Source organism: Pelophylax lessonae (assembly GCF_965119305.1).
Source record: "Pelophylax lessonae genome assembly, chromosome: 10".
Lineage (NCBI taxonomy): Eukaryota > Metazoa > Chordata > Amphibia > Anura > Ranidae > Pelophylax > Pelophylax lessonae.
This window is the reverse complement of record NC_138777.1, coordinates 173,355,470-173,376,517: the sequence shown is the minus strand read 5'-3', so window position 1 is coordinate 173,376,517 and position 21,048 is coordinate 173,355,470. Positions and strand designations below refer to the sequence as shown.

The 21,048-nt window shown below is 43.7% G+C and overlaps 1 protein-coding gene across 1 annotated transcript in view; it reads left to right on the top strand.

Moving 5' to 3' along the window:
- NAA40 (N-alpha-acetyltransferase 40, NatD catalytic subunit) overlaps window positions 1-21,048 on the top strand; it is a 30,710-nt gene that overhangs the window by 1,226 nt on the left and 8,436 nt on the right. The window contains exons 2-4 of the mRNA XM_082270893.1: window positions 11,989-12,084; window positions 12,170-12,222; window positions 15,019-15,114. Coding sequence (XP_082127019.1) covers window positions 11,989-12,084; window positions 12,170-12,222; window positions 15,019-15,114 — 245 coding nt within the window. The remainder of the gene's footprint in view (window positions 1-11,988; window positions 12,085-12,169; window positions 12,223-15,018; window positions 15,115-21,048) is intronic.

Genomic DNA, 21,048 nt, shown 5'->3' with positions numbered 1-21,048 from the left:
CCCTTTGTACCTGTGTGTGCCCAGTGTCTGGGCTGTGTACCTGTGTGTGCCCAGTGTACCTCTATGCCCAGTGTCGGGGCTGTGTGCCCAGTGTACCTCTATGCCCAGTGTCTGGGCTTTGTGCCCAGTGTACCTCTATGCCCAGTGTCTGGGCTGTGTGCCCAGTGTCTGGGCTATATACCTGTGTATGCCCAGTGTCTGGGCTGTGTACCTGTGTGTGCCCAGTGTACCCATATGCCCAGTGTCTGGGCTGTGTGCCCAGTGTACCCGTATGGCCAGTGCCTGGGCTATGTACCTGTGTGTGCCCAGTGTACCTTTTTTATGCCCAGTGTCTGGGCTGTGTACCTGTGTGTGCCCAGTGTCTGGGCTGTGTACCTGTGTGTGCCCAGTGTACATTTTGTGTGCCCAGTGTCTGGGCTGTATACCTGTGTGTGTGCCCAGTGTACCTTTTGTATGCCCAGTGTCTGGGCTGTGTGCCCAGTGTACCTGTATGCCCAGTGTGTGTGCCCAGTGTACCTGTGTATGCCCTGTGTACCTGTGTATGCCCAGCGTCTGGGCTATGTACCGGTGTATGCCCAGTGTGTGGTGATGGCCCATTAAGGCTGCATTTACATCTGCATGTTCCAGGATCGTGAGCAAAAACCCACCTAATGCACGTGGTGCCGTTGAGACCCCGTTCACATCTCAGGGTTTGGCATTGCGGGCAGAATTACTGCAATCCCAACTCGCTGCAAAAAGCACGACTCGCATTTGGGTGCCATTATTCTCTAATGGCACCCCAAACGTGATGCGATTGTGGCATGGGCTTCTCTTCAGGCAACAAGCACACATAGGAATGCCCCTATGTGCGACACGTGCAAATCACTCAACCAAAACTGCGTGGGGGAACGCTTGTTCCTGCTACATGAAAGTGTGACTGCAGCCTAATTCTTTTTGGAACCGCAAATGTACATGGAAGTTTTTTTTACACATGGCAAAACATCACACAATGGCTTCTGTAATGTTTGTTGCATGGAAGTTCAGTGGATGGAGCCTAATGCAGAATAAGCAGACCTGGCGTCAGAATGGAGGACGCTGCTATGTGCATTACCTTAGGACAGTGGTTCTCAACTCCGGTCCTCGGGACCCACCAACAGGCCAGGTTTGCAAGATAACTAAATTACATCACAGGTGATCTCATTTGCTGCTCAGTGATTGCAGTATTCTAGTCTGCATCCCCCAAGGTAATACTTAAAATCTGGCCTGTTAGTGGGTCCCGAGGACCGGAATTGAGAACCACTGCCTTGGGACACCATTTATTGATAAGTTTAACTCCTTGGCGCCAGCCCCATGCGGCGTCTTGTCGGATGGGCCTTGGCACAAGCGGCTGTATTTTTGTGTGCATTAGTGCAAATACAGCTGTGCCGGGAGTGCAAATACAGCTGTGCCGGGAGTGCAAATACAGCTGTGCCGGGAGTGCACACTCCTAACACAGTTCCCAGCGGCTAACAGCTCCTGATCGCTGCTTGCAATCAGGGTTTTCTGAACATGGGTCTGCCAATTGTGGCGGTCACATGATCATAAACCTCGCCCGCCAGCATCCCAAACCCCCCTAAAGAACTGCGAGGCACCAGCTCCAAGGGGTTAAAACTGGTGAATGTACTGACAGACAGAGATTGGAATAAGGCTCATCGCCAGAATCCAGATCAAGACCAACCAGAACCAGGGTACATGCCTGCCAGATAGAATGGGAAGATGCTTCTAGGGCCTAAGGGTTTTTCTCTTCAGAGAGGACACACATGAAATGCTTAAGCCTCTGCAGGCTTTTGCAGCATCTTCCCAATCCATCTGGAGGCAGGTACGGTGGTTCTGGTCGTCCTTTACCTGGATATTTGTGATGAGCTTTATTCTCAGTAAATGGTGTCCTACAGTAATGCACTAGGCTGGTGCGCCCGCTTTGTTTTTTCTGTATGTAGTGCCTGTGGACCACCCCTGTCTGAGGAGGGCAGCAAGGTGTATTTGAACACCTCAGATCTGAGGCTGTTGGTGGACCAAGGACATCTGAAATAGTGTCAATTCGCAATTTGGGTACCACACTTGAGCACAGACGAGTGTGTACTGTTGTATGAAGGGCAATGTTAATTAGTAAAGCCCCCCTTATTAAAAGGTGTGGGGGAATAGGGAAATTGGGGGGGGGGGGGGGGAGAAAGTGGGGAATCTGCTTAGGGGTCATTTATGTCACTTTTTGATTGTTAAACTCCTGGATGGCATTGGTGCCTAGCTGTTTTGAGAAGGCTGCTGGTTTATGCTAGGCGAATTGGATGCCATTTAAAACGCCTCTGATTCGCATATATGCGGGGTGGATTTGATTTAAATCAAATCTATTAAAATCACTAGTAAAAAGGCTTGATTCAACTTTAATTTAAATCCTTATTTTTAAAGAGCAACTGTCCTCTCTGTCCCGCAGCGGCTCCTCCTTTGACCCGCTGTTGACTCGTGACAGTCCAATTCACTTTAATAGGTTGGCTGGTGGTGTGGCAGTGACACAACAAGGTGAAGGGATGTGGCGGCAGCAGGTGAGTGGATGCCCGCAAACAGGCACTGCCATGATGGATCTGAAATGACAGGTGCTCTTTAAATGTAAGGACTTATTCTTGCTGGTAGTGTGAATTTGTGTGACTGCATCAATGCAGTGCATGTTATCTCAGCGTGCAGAGCTTGGATTCATTGAATGAGTTTACCAAAATTGTAAATATTGCAATATCTGCAGTCTCAGAGCCGGTTCACACTGGGGCGACCTGGTCGCCTGACAGGTCACCGTAGGTCGCCTGCCATAGAGAAGCTGTGGACCCGTTCTAATAGGAGCGACACAAGTCGCTCCGACTTAGAAAAAGGGTCCGGAGCTTCTTTGGGGCGACCCGGAGCGACCTGCATTGACTTCAATTATATGAAGTCCGTGCCGGCCTCTCCGAGGTCGCGGTGCGAGCTGCGCGCCGCGACTTCACAGGTCGCCCGGCAAAGTCGGCTCGCCCCAGTGTGAACGGGGTCTCATGCTACATAACTAAGCTCCATTTCATGTTGAATAAACAAAATTATTAATGTATCTTAAATAGAAAGCTAGCTTTAGATAGATTTTTACTCCAAAAGCTTTTTATTAAAAAAGTTTGCTAAAAATCAAAAAAATCAGATTTTTAAACTCCTTGATTTTTATCCACCTGCATAAGTGTGAACTGAGCCTTTATAGAAAAAAAACATTTGCCCTTATACAATGTGGTGCAAAGCGTAATCCAACAGCCAGGCACTACTTGTATTAGTCTGCTAGATCTAGTATCCTTTGGAGCCCATTCACACTAGCAGCGTGCACTGCCAATGCACTCTTTTTTTTTTTTTTTTTTTTTGATCATGATGGAAATGTGACATTTCATTAACCGCCAAGTCCACCTTTTGCATAAAAAGCAGTTAAAGGGCTCCAGCAAGTACTAAAAAAATAAACCTGTGCAGCTTTGTGAAATGTTTAATCATTTTATTGCCATACCTGTTGGCGATTTGGGCCTCCCCGGAAACCTGGCTGAATAACTCCCTGTTAGCAAACCCAATGTCCTGCCTTGTTGCCAGGACATAAAAGCTGTTGTTTTTTTCCTCCTGTAATGCTGGGAGTGAGGATTCCATTATTTTTCACGCCCTAGCAACAAGGCAGTACATGGGGTTTGCTAACTGGGAGCTATTCAGCCAGGTTTACAGGGAGGCCTAAATGGCCAACAGGTATAGCAGGTACACAGGTAATTGAAAATACATTTACAAAGCTGCACAGGGTTTTTTTTTTTTTTTTAGTACTTGCTGGAGCCCTTTAACTAACTACTTTTTATGGAAAAGGTGGAAAGAACGCTTCTCTGGGGCGTTTGTTACATGTATGGCAGCCCACTCAAGTGAATGGACTGCCCTATGTGCGACAAGCAGAAGCGCTCCAAATCACGTGAGGAAAAAAAAAAAAGAGCAGGAACGCGAGTTCCCACTACGAGTGTTGTAAACCCAAACTAAATGCGGAACTTGGGTCCATAATGCTTACCTCTGCTTACACAGTCCAATGCAAGTCTTTTTCCATCTTGATGGCAACTTGATGGATGAACTATATGAGATCTCTCTGCTTGACTAACCCGCCATAACCATTAGAAGGGGATACTGCTCTTTCTGTTGGCTTCAGTGTACCTTGCATATTTATAATTCAGACTGCAGGAGTAGGAACACTCAGAACTGCAAGCTTTTTGGGACCAGAGCTAAGAACAAAAGCATGGATAAAGTATCGCCGCTGGAGACTTTAAAAGTGAGTGACTCCGCCCACTAGATACCATCTGCAAGCTGTATCCGTTTTAGAAGGACTGATCAATAAACCAGGGCTTGACAAATTTGCTTTTATTCTAGGAGTCCACTAAAAAAGTTAGGAGCTAGTTTTATTTTTTTTTTTTATTAACCACTTCCCACCGTGTCCTTGGGTTTCAGTGTGGTTATACCAGGATAATTCCTGCACCTACAGGCATCATCCCAGTATTATTGTTTGCAACCGGCGATCCTCTTTCAGGCAGAAGTGATCGAGTGGCTAATTAGCCACTCGATCACTTCTGCGGGGGGGCGGAATGGGGTCCCACCCCTCTCCTGCTGCCTCCTCTCTGGGGGCCGGGAACGATGTGGCGATGGCTGCCTGGGACAGAGAGAGTGGAACTGATATCGTTCTCCTCTCTGGAAACCGGAAGCGACGAGTATTCGTCACTTCCAGTTCCACCCCTTTGTTTACCCCGCCACCAGTGGCCAGAGAAGCAGCCGATCTGACTGATCTCAGTCTGATCGGCTGCATGGGGGGGGGGGGGGGCAGAGAAGTTTGGGGTCTTTGGTAATTTCTCTATAAAGAGGACCTGTCACAGCCCATGCTAAGGGATGGACAACCATGCTTATGCGCAAATGCGAACGGAGAATTTTAAGTACCAAGGTTTGCCGCCTTTCCACGGGCAGATGCAGTTTTAAAGCGTGACATGTTGAGAATCTATTTACTCGGTGCAACATCCAAGTTTCACATTATGTAAAAAAATTGGACAAACTTTACTGTTTTGTTTTTTTTATTCATGAATGTTTTTTTTTAAATTGCGTTTGAAAAACCACTGCACAAATAGCGTGTGTCAAAAAAGATTGCAACACACACCATTTTATTCTATAGGGTTTCTGCTAAAATATATATAGTAGATTTTTACATGTAGGCGTGAGATCTGAGTAGGCTTGGGGAAGGAGGTGATTAACTAACAAAGCTTTATTTTTCAACGACAAAACCCCTTTTCTTATGTGGTCTGACAAAAACCCATGTGCCAGGATGCAATTTCTAGTCGCCATGGCGACTTGTTCCCTGGGATTTATCAAGCCTTGCAATAAACCAAAAAATTTGTTTTTCATCGTACTTGGAAGATGTACATTGCGTGGTGTGAATCCCTCAGAGTTCACCCTCGCTTCTTTTCGGTGACTCGGATCTTGGCTTTCCTCCGAGGGGTTGAGCAGCCCCTGGCCTTGAGTACGATCAAGGGCCAGGTCTCGGCCTTGGCGGTTTTCTTTCAATGTACGTTGGCCATGCATTCCCTGCTGCGTACCTTTTTTTTATCCAGCAACATTTTGTTCCTCCAGTGCGGTCTCCGTTGCCGCCGAAGGACCTCAATTTGGTGTCAGTTCTCCAGAAGCCTCCCTTTTTGAAGATATTCGGGAGGTTTCCTTGTTTACATTATCCCAGAAGATGGCCTTTTAGGTAGCTATCACTTCTGCGCGCAGGGTGTGGGGAGCTGGCGGCACTGTCTTGTCCATCTTGGCTAGTGGTTCACAAGGATAAGGTGGTTCTTTGTCCATGTCCGTCATTCCTTCCGAAGGTCGTCTTTGATTTTTTTTTTTTTTTTTTTTGAGTGAAGACCTCGTGTTGCCTTCCCTGTGTCCCAGGCCTAAGCATCCTAAGGTAGATGCTTTGCATTCTCTGGATGTGGTTCTGGCAATAAGGGTGTACCTGGCAGCTACGGAGTCTTTTTAGAAAGTCAGACTCACGATTTGTCCTCACGGATGGACCTCGCAAAGGGCTTGCTGCTTCTGCTGCAACCATTTCCAGATGGATGACACCGACTGTGGTTCAGTGCTGCAGGTTTGCAAGGCGGATACCTGTTCGTCTGTGCACACGTTCACAAAGCTTTATAGGGTGGGTGTGATGGCATCGGCAGACGCTTCCTTCGGCCACAAGGTTTTGTAGGCTGCCGTTAAGAGGACTTGACCTCTTTGAGGCTGTTTTTTGTATTTTTTTTTTTTTTTTTTTGTCTGTTGCCACCCCTCATGTTTGACACTTTGGATTTTTGACTTACCGTAAAATCCATTTCTCTGATGTTCATTGACGGACACAGCACCTGCCCCTTTTTATGGAGTTTTTTTTTTTTTTCCTCTTCTGACACTGCTTGTAACAAAACTGAATACCTATAGCATAGAGTGGGAGTATACCCCCTGGGACTGCCTCATAGGCGTAGTCAAGTTTTTGTCTACCCAGTGTTCTACTCCTGTAGGGGGCAGTATAACCCATATAGTCATGAAGATGAGGAGCTTTGTCCGTCTCAAATCCCATATCAAGGGCTTCTCCCATCTCTCTGCGACCCACCGCTCGGGCTCCAAGATAGATCTCTCTTTTTTCCATCCACCACTCGGCCTATCATTACCTCGGCAACTTATTTACCAGCAGGGTTGTCAGATCACTCCCCACTTGAGGTCACCCTGCAGCAAGGGGGTGGGAGCTGGAAAGGTGGTTGGAGATTAAACAGTCGTTGGCTACAGGACCCTAAAGTAGTAGAAAACATGAAGGGGAAAATTTGCCCAATATTGGGAATTTCATGAACACCATTACTCCACTAGTGAACTGGGATGCGTTCAAAGCCACTATCTGTGATGATTATATTTTGGCCATAAAAACAGCCAGGGTGGAGTGTGCTGCGGAGATTGCAGGTTTGGAGGACCAAGTAAGCGAGGCCGAGACCGCCTTTGCATCAAACCCTTCTCTAGGGGTTTAATCCTCCCTGGCTCAGACCCGTAGAGCGCTATTCCTGCAGCTCACGGGTGCTACCAAAAAGGAAGCAAAACTACTTAAAGCCAAATTTGTTTATTTGAATCCAGAGATAAGAACAGGAGACTTTTTGCCAATCTGGTGGCTGACCCCAAATACCAAACTATTGTTCCACTTCTTCAAACTGAAATTATTATGCAACACTGTATCAATCACCCTCCCCCTGTCAATCTGCTGAATTATATGCTACAGTAAGTGAATTGTCCTTACCATTCCTGGCAGAAGATGATGTTGCATCTCTCCGCCAATTTCTCAGTAGAGGAAATTGAAGCTGCCATTCGTTTCCTTCCCCCACAAAAAAACCCCGGGCCTGTATTAACTTCCAGGTGACTGGTACAAAATGTAGATCACTGAACTGGCCCCAAGACTTCAACAACTATACGCCACCTGTTTGGAGGCGGGTACTTTACCTGAATCTCAACAATGACTCAAGCCTACATAGTGCTGATACACAAACCTGGGAAAGATGCCACTTTATGTTCTGCATATTGTCCAATTTCACTCCTGAACTATGATTTAAAAGTATTAGCCAAAATTCTAGCCACCAGGCTGATGAGGATCCTCTTGTTCTTTTCAACTTAGATCAAACTAGCTTTAAGCCGGGCAAATCAATGGATGTAAATATTCGTAGGGTACACGCGTATCTACAGCTCCCCTCAGAAGATCAGGGCACTAGAATACTTGTGGCACTCGACTTAGGAAAGGCATTTGATTCTGTTGGCTGGGCTTGTATGGAGGATATGCTCAAGACCTTTGGTTTTGGCCCCGTTTTCTGTAGATTGATCAACATCTTATATCAAAAGCCGCAGGTCCAAATCAAACTGGGAAGAGCTCTATTCCCCCCCCTTCAAAGTAGAATTTGGTACCAGACAGGGATGCCCACTCTCACCAGATTTGTTTTCACTGGTGGTGGAGCCCCTTTCCTCGGCTATCGGGTCCTAAAATGCGGTTAGGGGGTGCAGGGCGGGCCCCTGGAGGAAAAATTGTCTCTTTATGCCAACGACATCATCCTTTTCCTCTGGGGCCCTCCCTCTGAGAGGCTTTGGACTTGCTGTCAAACCTTTTACTAATTTACTAACATGTCTGGGCTTAAGGTAAATTGGGACAAGCCTCTGATACTCCCAGTGGATGCTGAGGCCACACAGAGAGCGGATCCATCATTGCCATTATGTTGGGTGGACAAGATTAAGTACCTGGGAGTTTATATTTTACTCGGTGCAGGATTTCTGTGAACCGAATCTTCTTTTTTTTTTTTTTTTTTCTTCCCCTCTTACGAATGTTCAAAACTAAGCTAAAAGCCTTGGCCAACCTCCCTTTAACACTAATTGTGGAAAATCAATTTAACTAAAATGAAACTACTTCCCCCTCTGTGATGTCTTGCGCCACTCCCCAGTATGGATCCCTAAAAGGATTTTCAAACAATTTAACTCTCCTATTACCAGTTTTCTATAGGCTTCTCGTCGTCCTAGATTTAGGCTCTCTCTACTCCAAAGACTCTGGACTCAAGGCGGGCTTGCCTGTCCTGATTTTTCCTTATTTCATTGCTGTGATGTTATCCCATGCCAACAATTGGCTCACATCTGACACTTCTAACTCTTCGGTTGCCCTGGAGGCCGCATTAGTGGGGTCCTATGAAGCATTAAGAGTGGCGGTAAAGCCCTTTATCCTCTTCCATTTTGAATGAAAACGATGATCAGAGCATGGGCCTCGGTAACTCTCTATGCAAGAAATGGCTCCAGTATATACTCTCCAAATTCTCCTTCATTCCTTACCAGAATTCTTCCCCATACCTGATGCCTTAGTGTGGGCCTCTCGTGTCCGATATCTATCCCAAATCTGCCGAGGAGGCATACTGCAATCATTTGATCAGCTTAAGTCCCAGTTTTCCTTGCCCAATTCCTACTTCTTCTGGTTCCTCCAGCTCTGCCATGCCTTTCAGACACAATTTTGGTAATGCCCCCCGGACCATCTATCAATCTGACATAGAAACAGTTCTTCATGATGAATCTCTTAAAAAGCCATTATAGACTATTTACAAGATCCTACAGCTGACTGTGCATCAAGGTCTGGAGGGTCCCTGTGCTTTTTGGATGGCGGAGTTGCCGGAGCTAGTCTCTGAGGACTGGGAAGATGTCTAGGACTATTCCTAGTTTACTCACCTGGGGTCTTCCAGGTACCATTTGATCCAATTTAAAATAATACACAGATTCCATCAAACGCCAATCAGATTACACAAGATATGCCCAGATAGGCCAGGGAGTGCTGGTGATACCAAGCAGATTCATCCACATACCTACACATGATCTGGTACTGTCCTCCTCCTCCCATGTTTATTAGTAGTGTCCTGAATTTTATCACTAGTTTAACTACTATTCCTGTGCCACAAAAAGTTAATATATGTATCCTAGGACTGGTGGATTCCTTGGCCCACTCTAGAGCAGTTCGTACTCTGCTGGGTTTTCTCCTTTTTTATGCCCGAAAACGAATTATACTCAAATGGAGAGCCAACAATGCTCCCACCCCCAGCATGTGGAAGTCATTGGTTAACTCAATAAGCCCTCTATACAAAGAAACATATCTAAATAGAGGATGTCCTCAAAGTTTCAACAAAATATGGGATATCTGGCTAGAGACGGATAGCACTACTGTAGAACAGGATGATCCTGTAAATGTTCCATCTTAGAGTGTACTGTCCTCAAAATTATTTTAATGGAGGTGACTAGCCATTGACCACATGACTGAGTTATTTGCTACTCATATTGGCTGTGTATGCGGTACGTGAAGCACACATACTACTTTAGGTGCTGCAAGCTTAGTGGTTTATGTTGGATTTAGTATTTTGTGTTTTTTTTTATTTATTTATTTTTTATCATTTTTCTTTTTTGGAGCTGGAGTATGCCCAGAGGCTCTGTTTTTGTACCTTCATCAAAAACGAGTACAAAAGAATTTACAAAAAAAAAAAAAATGGTGATCATGCCAGTACTTCCTCCTTGAGATCGGCAACACTTTGTAAGTCGATCCCCAGTCTTCAGCATTGCCTGAGCATGCTCCTGTTTTATCTCCAGGGAATGGATCTGTTGCCATGGCTTACTCTTTTTTTCCCCTGAGTTAGAACTGCCCCAAAGGCTCCTCCAGGGGGCCTTGCTGTTGGATACAAAACCAAAATAAAGCAGCGACATTCTTCAGGGGATTGCAAGGTAAGTATCCAAGAGCAAAGTGAAAACATCCTATTAATCACTACATTTACTGTAAAATATGCAATATTTAAAAAAATAGTTATATAAAAAGTTTTAGAAGACACTATTTCTATGTGTCCACGTGATTGCAAGAGCACCTGTCGGCTCTGTGTGGTTTAGGCAAGGGATGGGATATCATTGCAGCATCTGCAGGACCCATCACATAGTGCCCACATATCAGGCAGTGCAGTGTGGAGGACCCGGAAAATGATCAGGCAACCTCAGTAAAGAAGAAAAAAAAAAAAATAGTTATTTGCAATAATTTAAATACGGTAATTTACGGACCAGTATTTTTATATATTCACTTCACATATGGGTAAACTGGTGTAAATGAGTTTAAATACACTTTAAACACACTATTACTTATCAACATAGTGAATAGACCAATAAATAAATACATCTTCATTTAAATTATAGAAAATAAATATGAATCGTAAAGACAAATTGTAATCCAACATGTGAATAACGTCCTCAGTGAGTATAGGAAAGGTTCCTCTCCACCAGCAGGCAGACACACTATGCACTCACCAGACTTGATTGACCCCTATTACAGGGAGTCAAATTGCACATTTTGGAAAATCCAAGATGTCCTACATGAGGTCACAGGAATAAATTCAAACCACTGCTGTCATCCATTCAATATGTATATAAATAGTGTATTCAAAGCTCCAGTGTTACCATAGAGGGAGAGGAAGAAACACTCTCGTAGTGCAGTATTTCAAATCATTTATTTAAAAAAGAAGGTTGTATTGCACTTACATCAAAGAAGACAGGGATCAGCATGTAATGTGTAGGCCAGTTTGCATTCCAGCTGACCAGAAATGGTGTATCTCAAACACCACCCAATGCCGTTTTGTCAGTCTATGTCTGACATCCTCAGGAGTTACCCCTGAGGATGTCAGACATAGACTGACGAAACGGCGTTGGATGGTGTTTGGGATACATAATTTCCAATCAACTGGAAACGCTGGTGTGGCGCAATCCAGTGATTACTATACAATACACTGTGATCCCTGTCTTCTTTGATGTATGTGCAATACAACATTCTTTTTTAAATAAATGATTTAAAATACTGCACCTTGAGAGTTTCTTCCTCTCCCTCTCTATATGGCAATGCTGGAGCTTTGAATACACTATTTATATACATATTGAATGAATGACAGCAGCAGTTTGAATTTATTCCTGCGACCTCATGTATGACATCTTAGATTTTCCCATATGCGCAATTTGACTCCCTATAATAGGAGTCAATGAAGTCTGGTGAGGGTATAGTGCATCTGCATGCTGGTGGAAAGGAACCTCTTCTAGACTCACTGAGGAGGTTGTTTACGTGTAGGATTATATATGGACTTCCCAATTTTATGTATTTTCTATAATTTAAAGGATTTTTTTATTTGTCTATTCACTATTTTTTCACTATGATGATATGTATTTTATGATGTAAGAGCGCGGTTTCTATGTTTCTTTTCAGGTATAGGTGTTTTTACAATTTATAACACGCAACTCTTTTATTGCAGTTTTTGTTTTTTGGTTATTGATTTGCGCGGGTTTAGATCCTATTGGGTTACTATATTTTCTTTTACACTATTACTTATCACAATACTTTTTTAAATTTTAATGCTATGTTTACACTATTTTTCATTTGTGTCTTAGCGAAAATCTGTAAGAGCAAAAGAAAAGAAGCAAAAGCGCCAGGAGGAGCGTGCGGCCATGGCTGCCGTGCTTGCTAAAGTGCAAGCCGCCAACCAGGTAACTGCCATCTCTGTACCTGAATGTTAGGGTTTTTAAGTTACTCGTCTAATTTCTTAATGTCTTTGCCATTCTCTCTCCATAGCTTGGAGACCCACTTGGTGCATTCCCAGTTTTTAAGAAATTTGACAGAAACGGGTAAGCTAAAAACATTTCACAAATACTGTAGTATAGGAGACAGCCCTATTCAGTTGAGAGTTCTGATTCCAACGTGCTCCTTCTTCCTTTTTTTTTTTTTTTTTTCGTTTTTTTTTTTTTTTTTTTTTTTCTTTAAGTTTAACAAACCTAGAGAACTTAATTTACTTAATTACAATTCACTCCCCTTAATAACTAAAGGCAAAACTTCCTTTTTTTTTTTTTTCTCTGTCTGTCTGTTTTCCCATTAAAGTGGAACTTTAGTCCTTCTAGATCACTTCAGGATGTCCTTCCTTTGCAGGTCTAGCTTTGTAAAACATTGAAAATAAGTGTCTATAATGTTTAAATTGCATAGTCTCACCTTGCTCTGCAGATGCTCAGTTGCTCTCTATTTTTAGGCACCAGTTGCTCTCTATTTTTAGGCACGTTGTCAAGTTTTTAGAGGCCGATTTGCTGACAGCCTTAAAGCAGAATTAAACCCTTCTATCCTTTACAGCCAACTAAGCTGCTTCTGTTTGATCTGCAACTGCTATGGTGCTGCACATATGATCAGTTATGACACCAGTCATTTGATGGTTTGACAGTTTGGTTGAGGACACAAGCAAATGTGACAGTTAGCAATCCCGGCATTCCAGGAATGTAACTGTTTTTTGAAACCGTTAAATCAATAGGTTTTGTTCCCCTTGCTGATTTACTGCTGTTCAGGGGCTCTGGACTTCAGCAAAATGGCAGCCTCCAGCAAGAAATAGCCCCCAGCATTGCTCCGGTTATTTACAGCACCCACTAATTTTGGTAGCATAATTATTAATGTTCCTTACTAGAGCTGCACGATTCTGGATAAAATGAGAATCACAATTTTTTTTGCTTAGCATAAAGATCACTATTCTTAGCGTAACATCTTTTACATTATACAACAAAATGGGCTAACTTTACTGTTTAGTTTTTAAATTAATTGAAGTATATTTTTTCTCCAAAAATTGCTTTTATGTCAAATAGTGTGACATAAAATATTGCAACGACCGCCATTTTATTCTCTAGGGCAGTGGTCCTCAACTCCGGTCCTCAGGGCCCACTAACAGGCCAGATTTTAAGTATTACCTTGGGGAGATGCAGGCTAGAGTACTGCAATCACTGAGCAGCAAATTAGATCACCTGTGATGTATTTCAGTTATCTTGCAAACCTGGCCTGTTGGTGGGCCCTGAGGACCAGGGTTGAGGACCACTGCTCTAGGGTATTGGCTAAAAATATATATATATAGTTTGGGGGCTCTAAGCAATTTTCTAGCGAAAAAATAGGGTTTCCATCTGTCCGGATTTCACGGACAGGATCGGATCAGATAGCAGCGGGTGTCCGCTGTTCCATAGGGCTGCATGGAGCATCCGATCAGGTCGCCCTGAAAAACTGACAGGCGGACCGGAATCGGAAAGCCCGTGTGAAAGGGGCCTAAGCCTTTTTCTGACACTTGTTGTTTACAAGTTAAAAATCAGTATTTTCCATCCGTCTGGAGGATCGGATGAAAACGGACAGGCGGTCCGTTTTTATCCGATCTCCCAAAGAGAGCGGGGCTCTGACAGCTCCGTCTCTGCAAAGTAAGCGGAGATGGAGCTCTCATCCGCCTGCTCAGCGGGGATCGGCGGATCGATCCCCGCTGAGCAAAACTGAGTGCGCCGGGCGCACCCCCCGTGTTAAAGGGGCCTTGGTCTTTGAGTGGTTAAACTGACCTAATTTACAGACTGTTCATCCCTTTGATCTAAAAGGACCAAATGATACAATGTTTAACTTTATCTCCGCACTAAGCAATGTTGTGATAGACGTTGCCAGGTGCTTTATTTTATTTTATTGTATTTTGTCAGCTGTGAACAGAGAACGGCTCTTCACTTAATCGTGGAAATGCTGGATTATGATTGGAGGGTTAAATCAAGATTGGGGGGTTTGGTTTGTTTGGTTTTTTTTTTATGATTAACCGTGCAGCTCTATTCCTTACTAAAGAAAATTTCTTTTTTTATCAAGTTATGGGTAAAATTCCGCTTGAAGGAGATTCACCTTCTATTTGTCCTGTTTATCATTATCATTTAAAGTAAAAGAAAATCCAAAATTTTAGGTTGTCCCCAGAACAGAGGGGAAATCTTCCAATGGGGACACTAGCTCTAGTGACCTGGGGCCCCCAAGGAATTCCCTTAATTCACAGGGATTTACTCTCACTTCCTGTTTCGCAATGGGAGAGGAAATTAAGTGAAATTTCCATCAATGGGACACAGATGGCAAAAAAAAAAAGAAAATCTGACTGGTTATAACCCTCCCTTGCGCTAAATGAAGTGGGGGGGGGGAACGTTTTACCTATAGTTTTTGCTTTAAGGTGAATATACTTTCTTACCTTTCCCACAGACTGTTGCTACATACTTCTTCTTCTAGGTGTGCAAAATGCCTACTCTCCTGCTACACATTGTGGTATCTCCTGAAGGCTCACTATAGAACATAAGAGCTGGCAGGAGGAAACACACCTGAGGGGGGTAGCAGGCATTCAACTCACCTGAAGAGTTGAATACTTGAAAATCTACAGTTCCTCTTTTTCCCAGCAGCTGTAACATATAAGATGCTGGAAAGGTAAAAAAAATATATATATTTGTTATTTTTATACAGGCTACTGTCTGTTAATGAGTGATCCTGTCCAGAAGACCAGTATACGATAGGTTCTACTTGATTGCTCTGACTTACTGCACTTGAGGATAGGAGGTCTTTATTGAATACATTGTACATGGGTTTTCTTTGTCCAATATGTGTGTTCTTCACCCTATCAGGTTGAATCTGACAATTGAGTGCAGCAAAGTAACAGATTTGGACCAGAAGACTCTTGACTGGGCATTTGAACTCACAAAGACAAATATGCAGCTGCTGTAAGTTTATTCAAAACACTGTTCTTTCATTTTCCAGTTCTAGCTTTTGTCAGTCATACAGACATGTTACTAGTAGAGGTACCATTCCTGATGCAATCCTAGCTTTCAAGCTTCAAATTTTTATTCTGAAATTCTGTAAACATAAGCACTGCCTAGAGCAGTGTTTTTCAACCTTTTTTCAGTCAAGGCACCCTTTAAAATTATGGATAGTCTTGGGGCACCCCATTCTAAAATGTAAAAAAATATTCTAACAGTTTTACATATTGTATCAACATTCACACATAGACACCCAACGTTAGCGGTGATTTATTCTTCCAAATCCAATACACTTTTTCACACTGGTACTGATTAGGATCCCAATGTTTCTCTTCTCCCTCAGTGTTTCTCCATCACTCAGCTAATGTGACCCCAATGCTGACAGAGAGGGGAAGGGAAGGGTCATTGGTTGTTAGGACACCAGTGGCTAGAAGATCGTAATGGTGCACAATGAAAACCCATGGCTTTGTGTAACTAAAAGGCTTTATCCACCCTCCAGCCTGTATACAATTTTGGGACAATTTTTAGACATTTTGCCAAGGCACCCCTGAGGAAACCTCAAGGCACCCCTGAGGAAACCTCAAGGCACCCCAGTGTGCCTGGGCACCCTGGTTGAAAAAGGCTGGTCTAGAGCAACCCTTTTACCTAGGATTATTGAAAAATATTTACCTTTTTAAGAAACCCCATTTCATTCCATAACCATCTTAAAATATCAGAACATTCCTTTTTATCAGCAATTTGTACCTTGGTGGTTAGTGGGAGAAGGATCTCTCAACCCCTTTATGTTGGCGGTCCAAGGGAGAAGTGCCCCACCCCCTTACCCCGATGGACAGTGAGCTAGATGTCCCCTCCCCTAACCTTAATGGACATGAAGAACCTTTGCAGTGGACTTTTGTCCAGAGGGACTGCCACATAATGATGGAAATTCAGCTGAACCAAACAGTTTTTCGATAAGTGTATGGTCAGATTAAGAGGAGAGGTCTGAAAGGCAAAGGGAAGATATTTAGTGCCGGTTCACACATATGATATGTCAGGCATTGCATGTGATTTGCAGCGTGATTGTATGGCTTAATTTGCATTGCATTCGGACCATAGTCACACAGGACCCTTTTTTTGGTCATCACCAGAATCGGATCGCATCGGTGTGAACAACCAATGCGATCCGATTTATGTCCGAACTGACAGTTCACACTGCAATATGCAAACTGATCTGGGGGTGTCATTTACTTTGTATTGACACCCCCAGCGATTCGCATATGGCAGCCAGAACTGCCTGCGAGTTGAGGACGATGCGGGAACCCACAGTGGATTCGCACGGTTCCCACATCGCATATATGTGAAACGGTACTAAAACAATTAGTAGGTATCTAGGAAAATATAACAGAAGTATTCCATTGATAGTACACAGTGCCTTGAAAAAGTATTCATTTTCCACATTTTGTAATTTTACAACCATAAACAGGATGGGATTTTATGTGATAGACCAACACAAAGTGGCACATAATTGTGAAGTGGAAGGAAAATGAGTCCCCCCCCGAGTCAATACTTTGTAGAACCACCTTTTGCTGCATTTACAGCTGCAATAATTTTTTAAGTATGTCTCTAGCAGCTTTGCACATCTAGAGAAAAAATTTTGCCCATTCTTCTTGGCAAAATGACTCAAGCTCTGTCCGATTGGATGGGGAGCGTCTGTGAACAGCAATTTTTAAAGGAGATGTACAGCCAAAGCTAGTTTGGCTGTACATCCTATGGATTAGGATGTGACCCATTTTCAGCAGAGAGCAGGCTGAAGTCCGCTCTCTGCTGACGTCACAGAAGTCGCTGAGAGCCTGAGCCGGCCGCTCCACGCCCTCCACAGCCCAGCGCTCCAGTGAGGCAGGAGAGGACAGTCAGCATTTCTCTCTGCTCATGGAGCTGTCAGAACTGAGCGATTTGGTGGAGTTTGATCGCTTGGTTCTCACTGTAGAGGCGCCAGGGGACAGATGCAGCATAGAACCTATGCTGCATCCACCTAGGTAAGTATAAATCTAAAAAAAAAAAGTCTTGCTGCAGATTCTCAATTGGATTTAGGTCTGGACTTTGACTGGGCCATTCTAACACATGAATATGCTTTACTCTAAACCATTCCATTGTAGCTCTGGCTGTATGTTTAGGGTCATTGTCCTGCTGGAAGATGAACCTCCGCCCCAGTCTCATTTCTTTTGCGGGCTCTTAATAGGTTTTCTTCTAAGATTGCCCTGTGTTTGGCTCCATCCATCTTTCCATTAACTACTATCCAGGTTCACTGTCCCTGCTGAAGGAAAGCATCCCCACAACCTGATGCTGCCACCACGTTTCACGGTAGCGATGGTGTGTTCAGGGTGATGTGCAGTGTTAGTTTTCTACCACACATAGGGTTTTGCTTTTAGGCCAAAAAGTTCGATTTTGGTCTCTTCTGACCAGAGAACATTCTTCCACATGTTTGCTGTGTCCCCCACAAGGCTTCTAACACTGCAAACTGGACTTCCTATGGCCTTCTTTCAACAATGGCATTCTTCTTGCCACTCTTCCATAAACACCAGATTTGTAGAGTGCACGACTAATAGTTGTCCTGCGGACAGATCCTCCAGAGTTACCATGGGCCTCTTGGCTGCTTCTCTTATTAGTGCTCTCCTTGCCTGGCCTGTCCGTTTAGGTGGACGGCCATGTCTTGGTAGGTTTGCAGTTGTGCCATACTCTTTCCATTTTCGGATGATGGATTGAACAGTGCTCTGGGAGATGTTTGATGCTTGGAATATTTTTTTGTAGCCTAACCCTGCTTTAAACTTCTCCAACTTTTATCCCTGACCTGTCTGGGGTGTTCCTTGGCCTTCATGATGCTGTTTGTTTACTAAGGTTCTCTAACAAACCTATGAGGGCTTCACAAAACAGCTGTATTTATACTGAGAATAAACTCAGTATAAATACAACTTTTATGTTCTATTTACTAATTAGGTGACTTCTGACCGCAATTGGTTTTACTATGTTTTTGGTTGTAACATGACAAAATGTGGAAAATTTCAAGGGGTATGAATACATTTTAAAGGCTCTGTACAAATTATCATCACTATCCGTTTTCTCTGCTAGATTGTAAATTTTAATCATGAAAAGTCTGTAGGTTGAGCTGTGATTACTCCTTCTTTTTTTTTTTTTTTTTGACCATTCCTTAAATGCATCTGAACAATCAAAGCAAGAAAAATCGCATAAAACCTCATAACAGCCAGAATCTTGGCGCAAGCGTACAAAAATAGTGAGGGGTACAGATACACATATAAAGCATTGCCATATAACCTAATAAATAGTAGCAAGAGACATGGAAATCTAAACTGAATTATCTTAAACTTCAAAATAGTAGCAGGAACTCAGCTTTAATATCACAGAGAAGTATAAATCTTAGAACTATAAATCTCAGGAATAACAGAAAAGAAAGCAACAAGAAAAGCAAAGACAGAGGGGAGAGGAAGGAAAAGGGGAAACCCAGAGAAAAGGCAAGGAAGGGATGTTCCCCGGGGACGTACTGAAGTCCCCTAGAACCTCACTTGTTCATAGTCAGCCCAGGGACTCCAGATGGCCTAGAACTGTTTTACCTTATCATTAATTACACTAGCAATTTGCTCTTTGAGCATGTTCCAGGACACTTTTCGTTTTGTACAATGCCATGCTCACAAGGGCTTTCTTCCATGAACTAGCAATAGAAAGCTTAGCTGCCAAAAGCATAAAAAAAGAGTCGCAGTTGCTGTTAAAGCGGTGTTCCAGACTCCCCCCCCCCCCCCCCCCCCGCTAAAAATTAAAAGTCAGCAGCTACACATACTGTAGCTGCTTACTTTTAATATTAGGACACTTACCTGTCCTGTAGTCCAGCGATGTCGGCACCGTAGCCGATGTTTCCGTCGGGTGCTGCCGCTGCCATTACCGGTAAGGGAACCCAGCAGTGAAGCCTTGCGACTTCACGGGCGGGTCCCTACTGCGCACTGCATATTTGGATTGGCTCGGCGGCGGCCCGTCTAGGATGGGTCCTGGTGGTTCCAGACTTCTATTTGCAGATGATGGAGGCAGCTGTGTTCATTGGGACCTTAAATTCTGCAGAACACTTTCTGTATCCTTCCTCAGATCTGTCCCTCAATACAATCCTGTCTAAGGGGTCTACAGACAATTCCTTGGACTTCATAGCTTGGTTTTTACTCTGACATGCACTATTAACTGTGGAACCTTTTTATATAGACAGGTGTGTGCCTTTTTTAAATCGTTTCCAATCAACTGAATTTACTACAGAATGTGTTTAAAAGTGCTGCACATTCAAATATTAATGTAGATAAAATACTGAGATCAGTAAATTGATATGGTAACAATAAGTAGTGAATTCTAAAATCGTATGCCAAACACATAACCTCACTGTGTAAATATCCGTATACCACAATACTGTAATCAATAAAATATGAAATTAAATAAATGGTGATGTAGCGTACATTAAGGCTCTCTGTGTGAGGATCCGTATACCGTGCAAATGTATCCAATAAAACTTTTTCAATTGATCAAAAATAAAATTAAACCAGTAAAATGGGGAGTATAACTACATTACTGTGTTTCTTTGTTAACTTCCATATGCAATGATGTTATGATATAGTTGTAACAATTGATAACAATGTTTCAAGTGTTTGTACAGGGTATAAGGCCCCTTTCACACACACAGTTCATCAGGCGGACTCCGTTTTTCTCAGCGGGGGGGTCAATCCGCCAATTTCCCAGGCTGAGCAGGCGGATGACAGCTGTGTCTCCGCGCTGTGTGCGGAGACAGAGCTGTCAGGTCCCCATGCATCTCTATGGGGGATCTGATGGGAACAGACCGTCTGTCCATTCTCATCCGATCAGCCAGACGGATGCAAAATAGGGTTTCCATCCGTCCGGTTTTGACGGATCGGATCTGATTGGATGTCAGTGGACATGTCTCCGCTGATATCCGATGCCCCATAGAGATGCATGGGGCATCCGTTCAGAATCCGCCAAAAAAACTTACAGGCGGATCTGAACAAATTCCCTGTGTGAAAGGGGCCTTAGAGTTCTTGATGTTAGTTCCAATCATGAGTGTTCTATTAACACTAAAATGGATGTTCCGCTGCTGCAATCCTGTGGATTTGCGGTTTACAGATATCTACACAGTGAGGTTATATGTTTGGTATATTATTTTATCATTCACTACTTGTTACCATATACATTTACTGATCTCAGTATTGAAGCATTTTATCTGCATTAATATTTGAATGCGCAGCACTTTTAAACACATTCAGTATTTCAGCACTTTCCTAAAGGGAAGTGATCAGTGCCAGCTGCTTCACCTAAAGAGTTTTTCACATAGCTCACGGGATTACACACCATATTGAATTTACTACAGGTGGACTCCAGTCAAGTTGTAGAAACATCTCAAGGATGATCAGCGGAAACAGGATGCACCTGAGCTCAATTTGAGTTTCATGGCAAAGGCTGTGAATACTTATGTTATTCACATACATACCTTTTTTTTTTTTTTTTAATTTTTTTTATTTTTAATACATTTAGGGCTCTTTCACACGGGCGATCCGATCAGATTCGCCTGTCAGTTTTTTAGGCGGATCTGATCGGATCCTCCATGCAGCTCTATGGGGCAGCGGGTGTCAACGGAGACACCTCCGCTGACACCCGCTGCCATCCGCATCCGATCCTGTGCGTGAAATCTGGACGGATGGAAACCCTATTTTTCCATCCGTTCAGTAATCGGAGCGGATCAGATCTGATGAGAGCGGACAGGCGGTCCGCTCTCATCCGATCCCCCATAGAGGGCAGCGGGTGCTGAGACACCTCCCTCTCCGCTCTGCAAGCGGAGACGGAGCGGTCACCCGCCGGCTC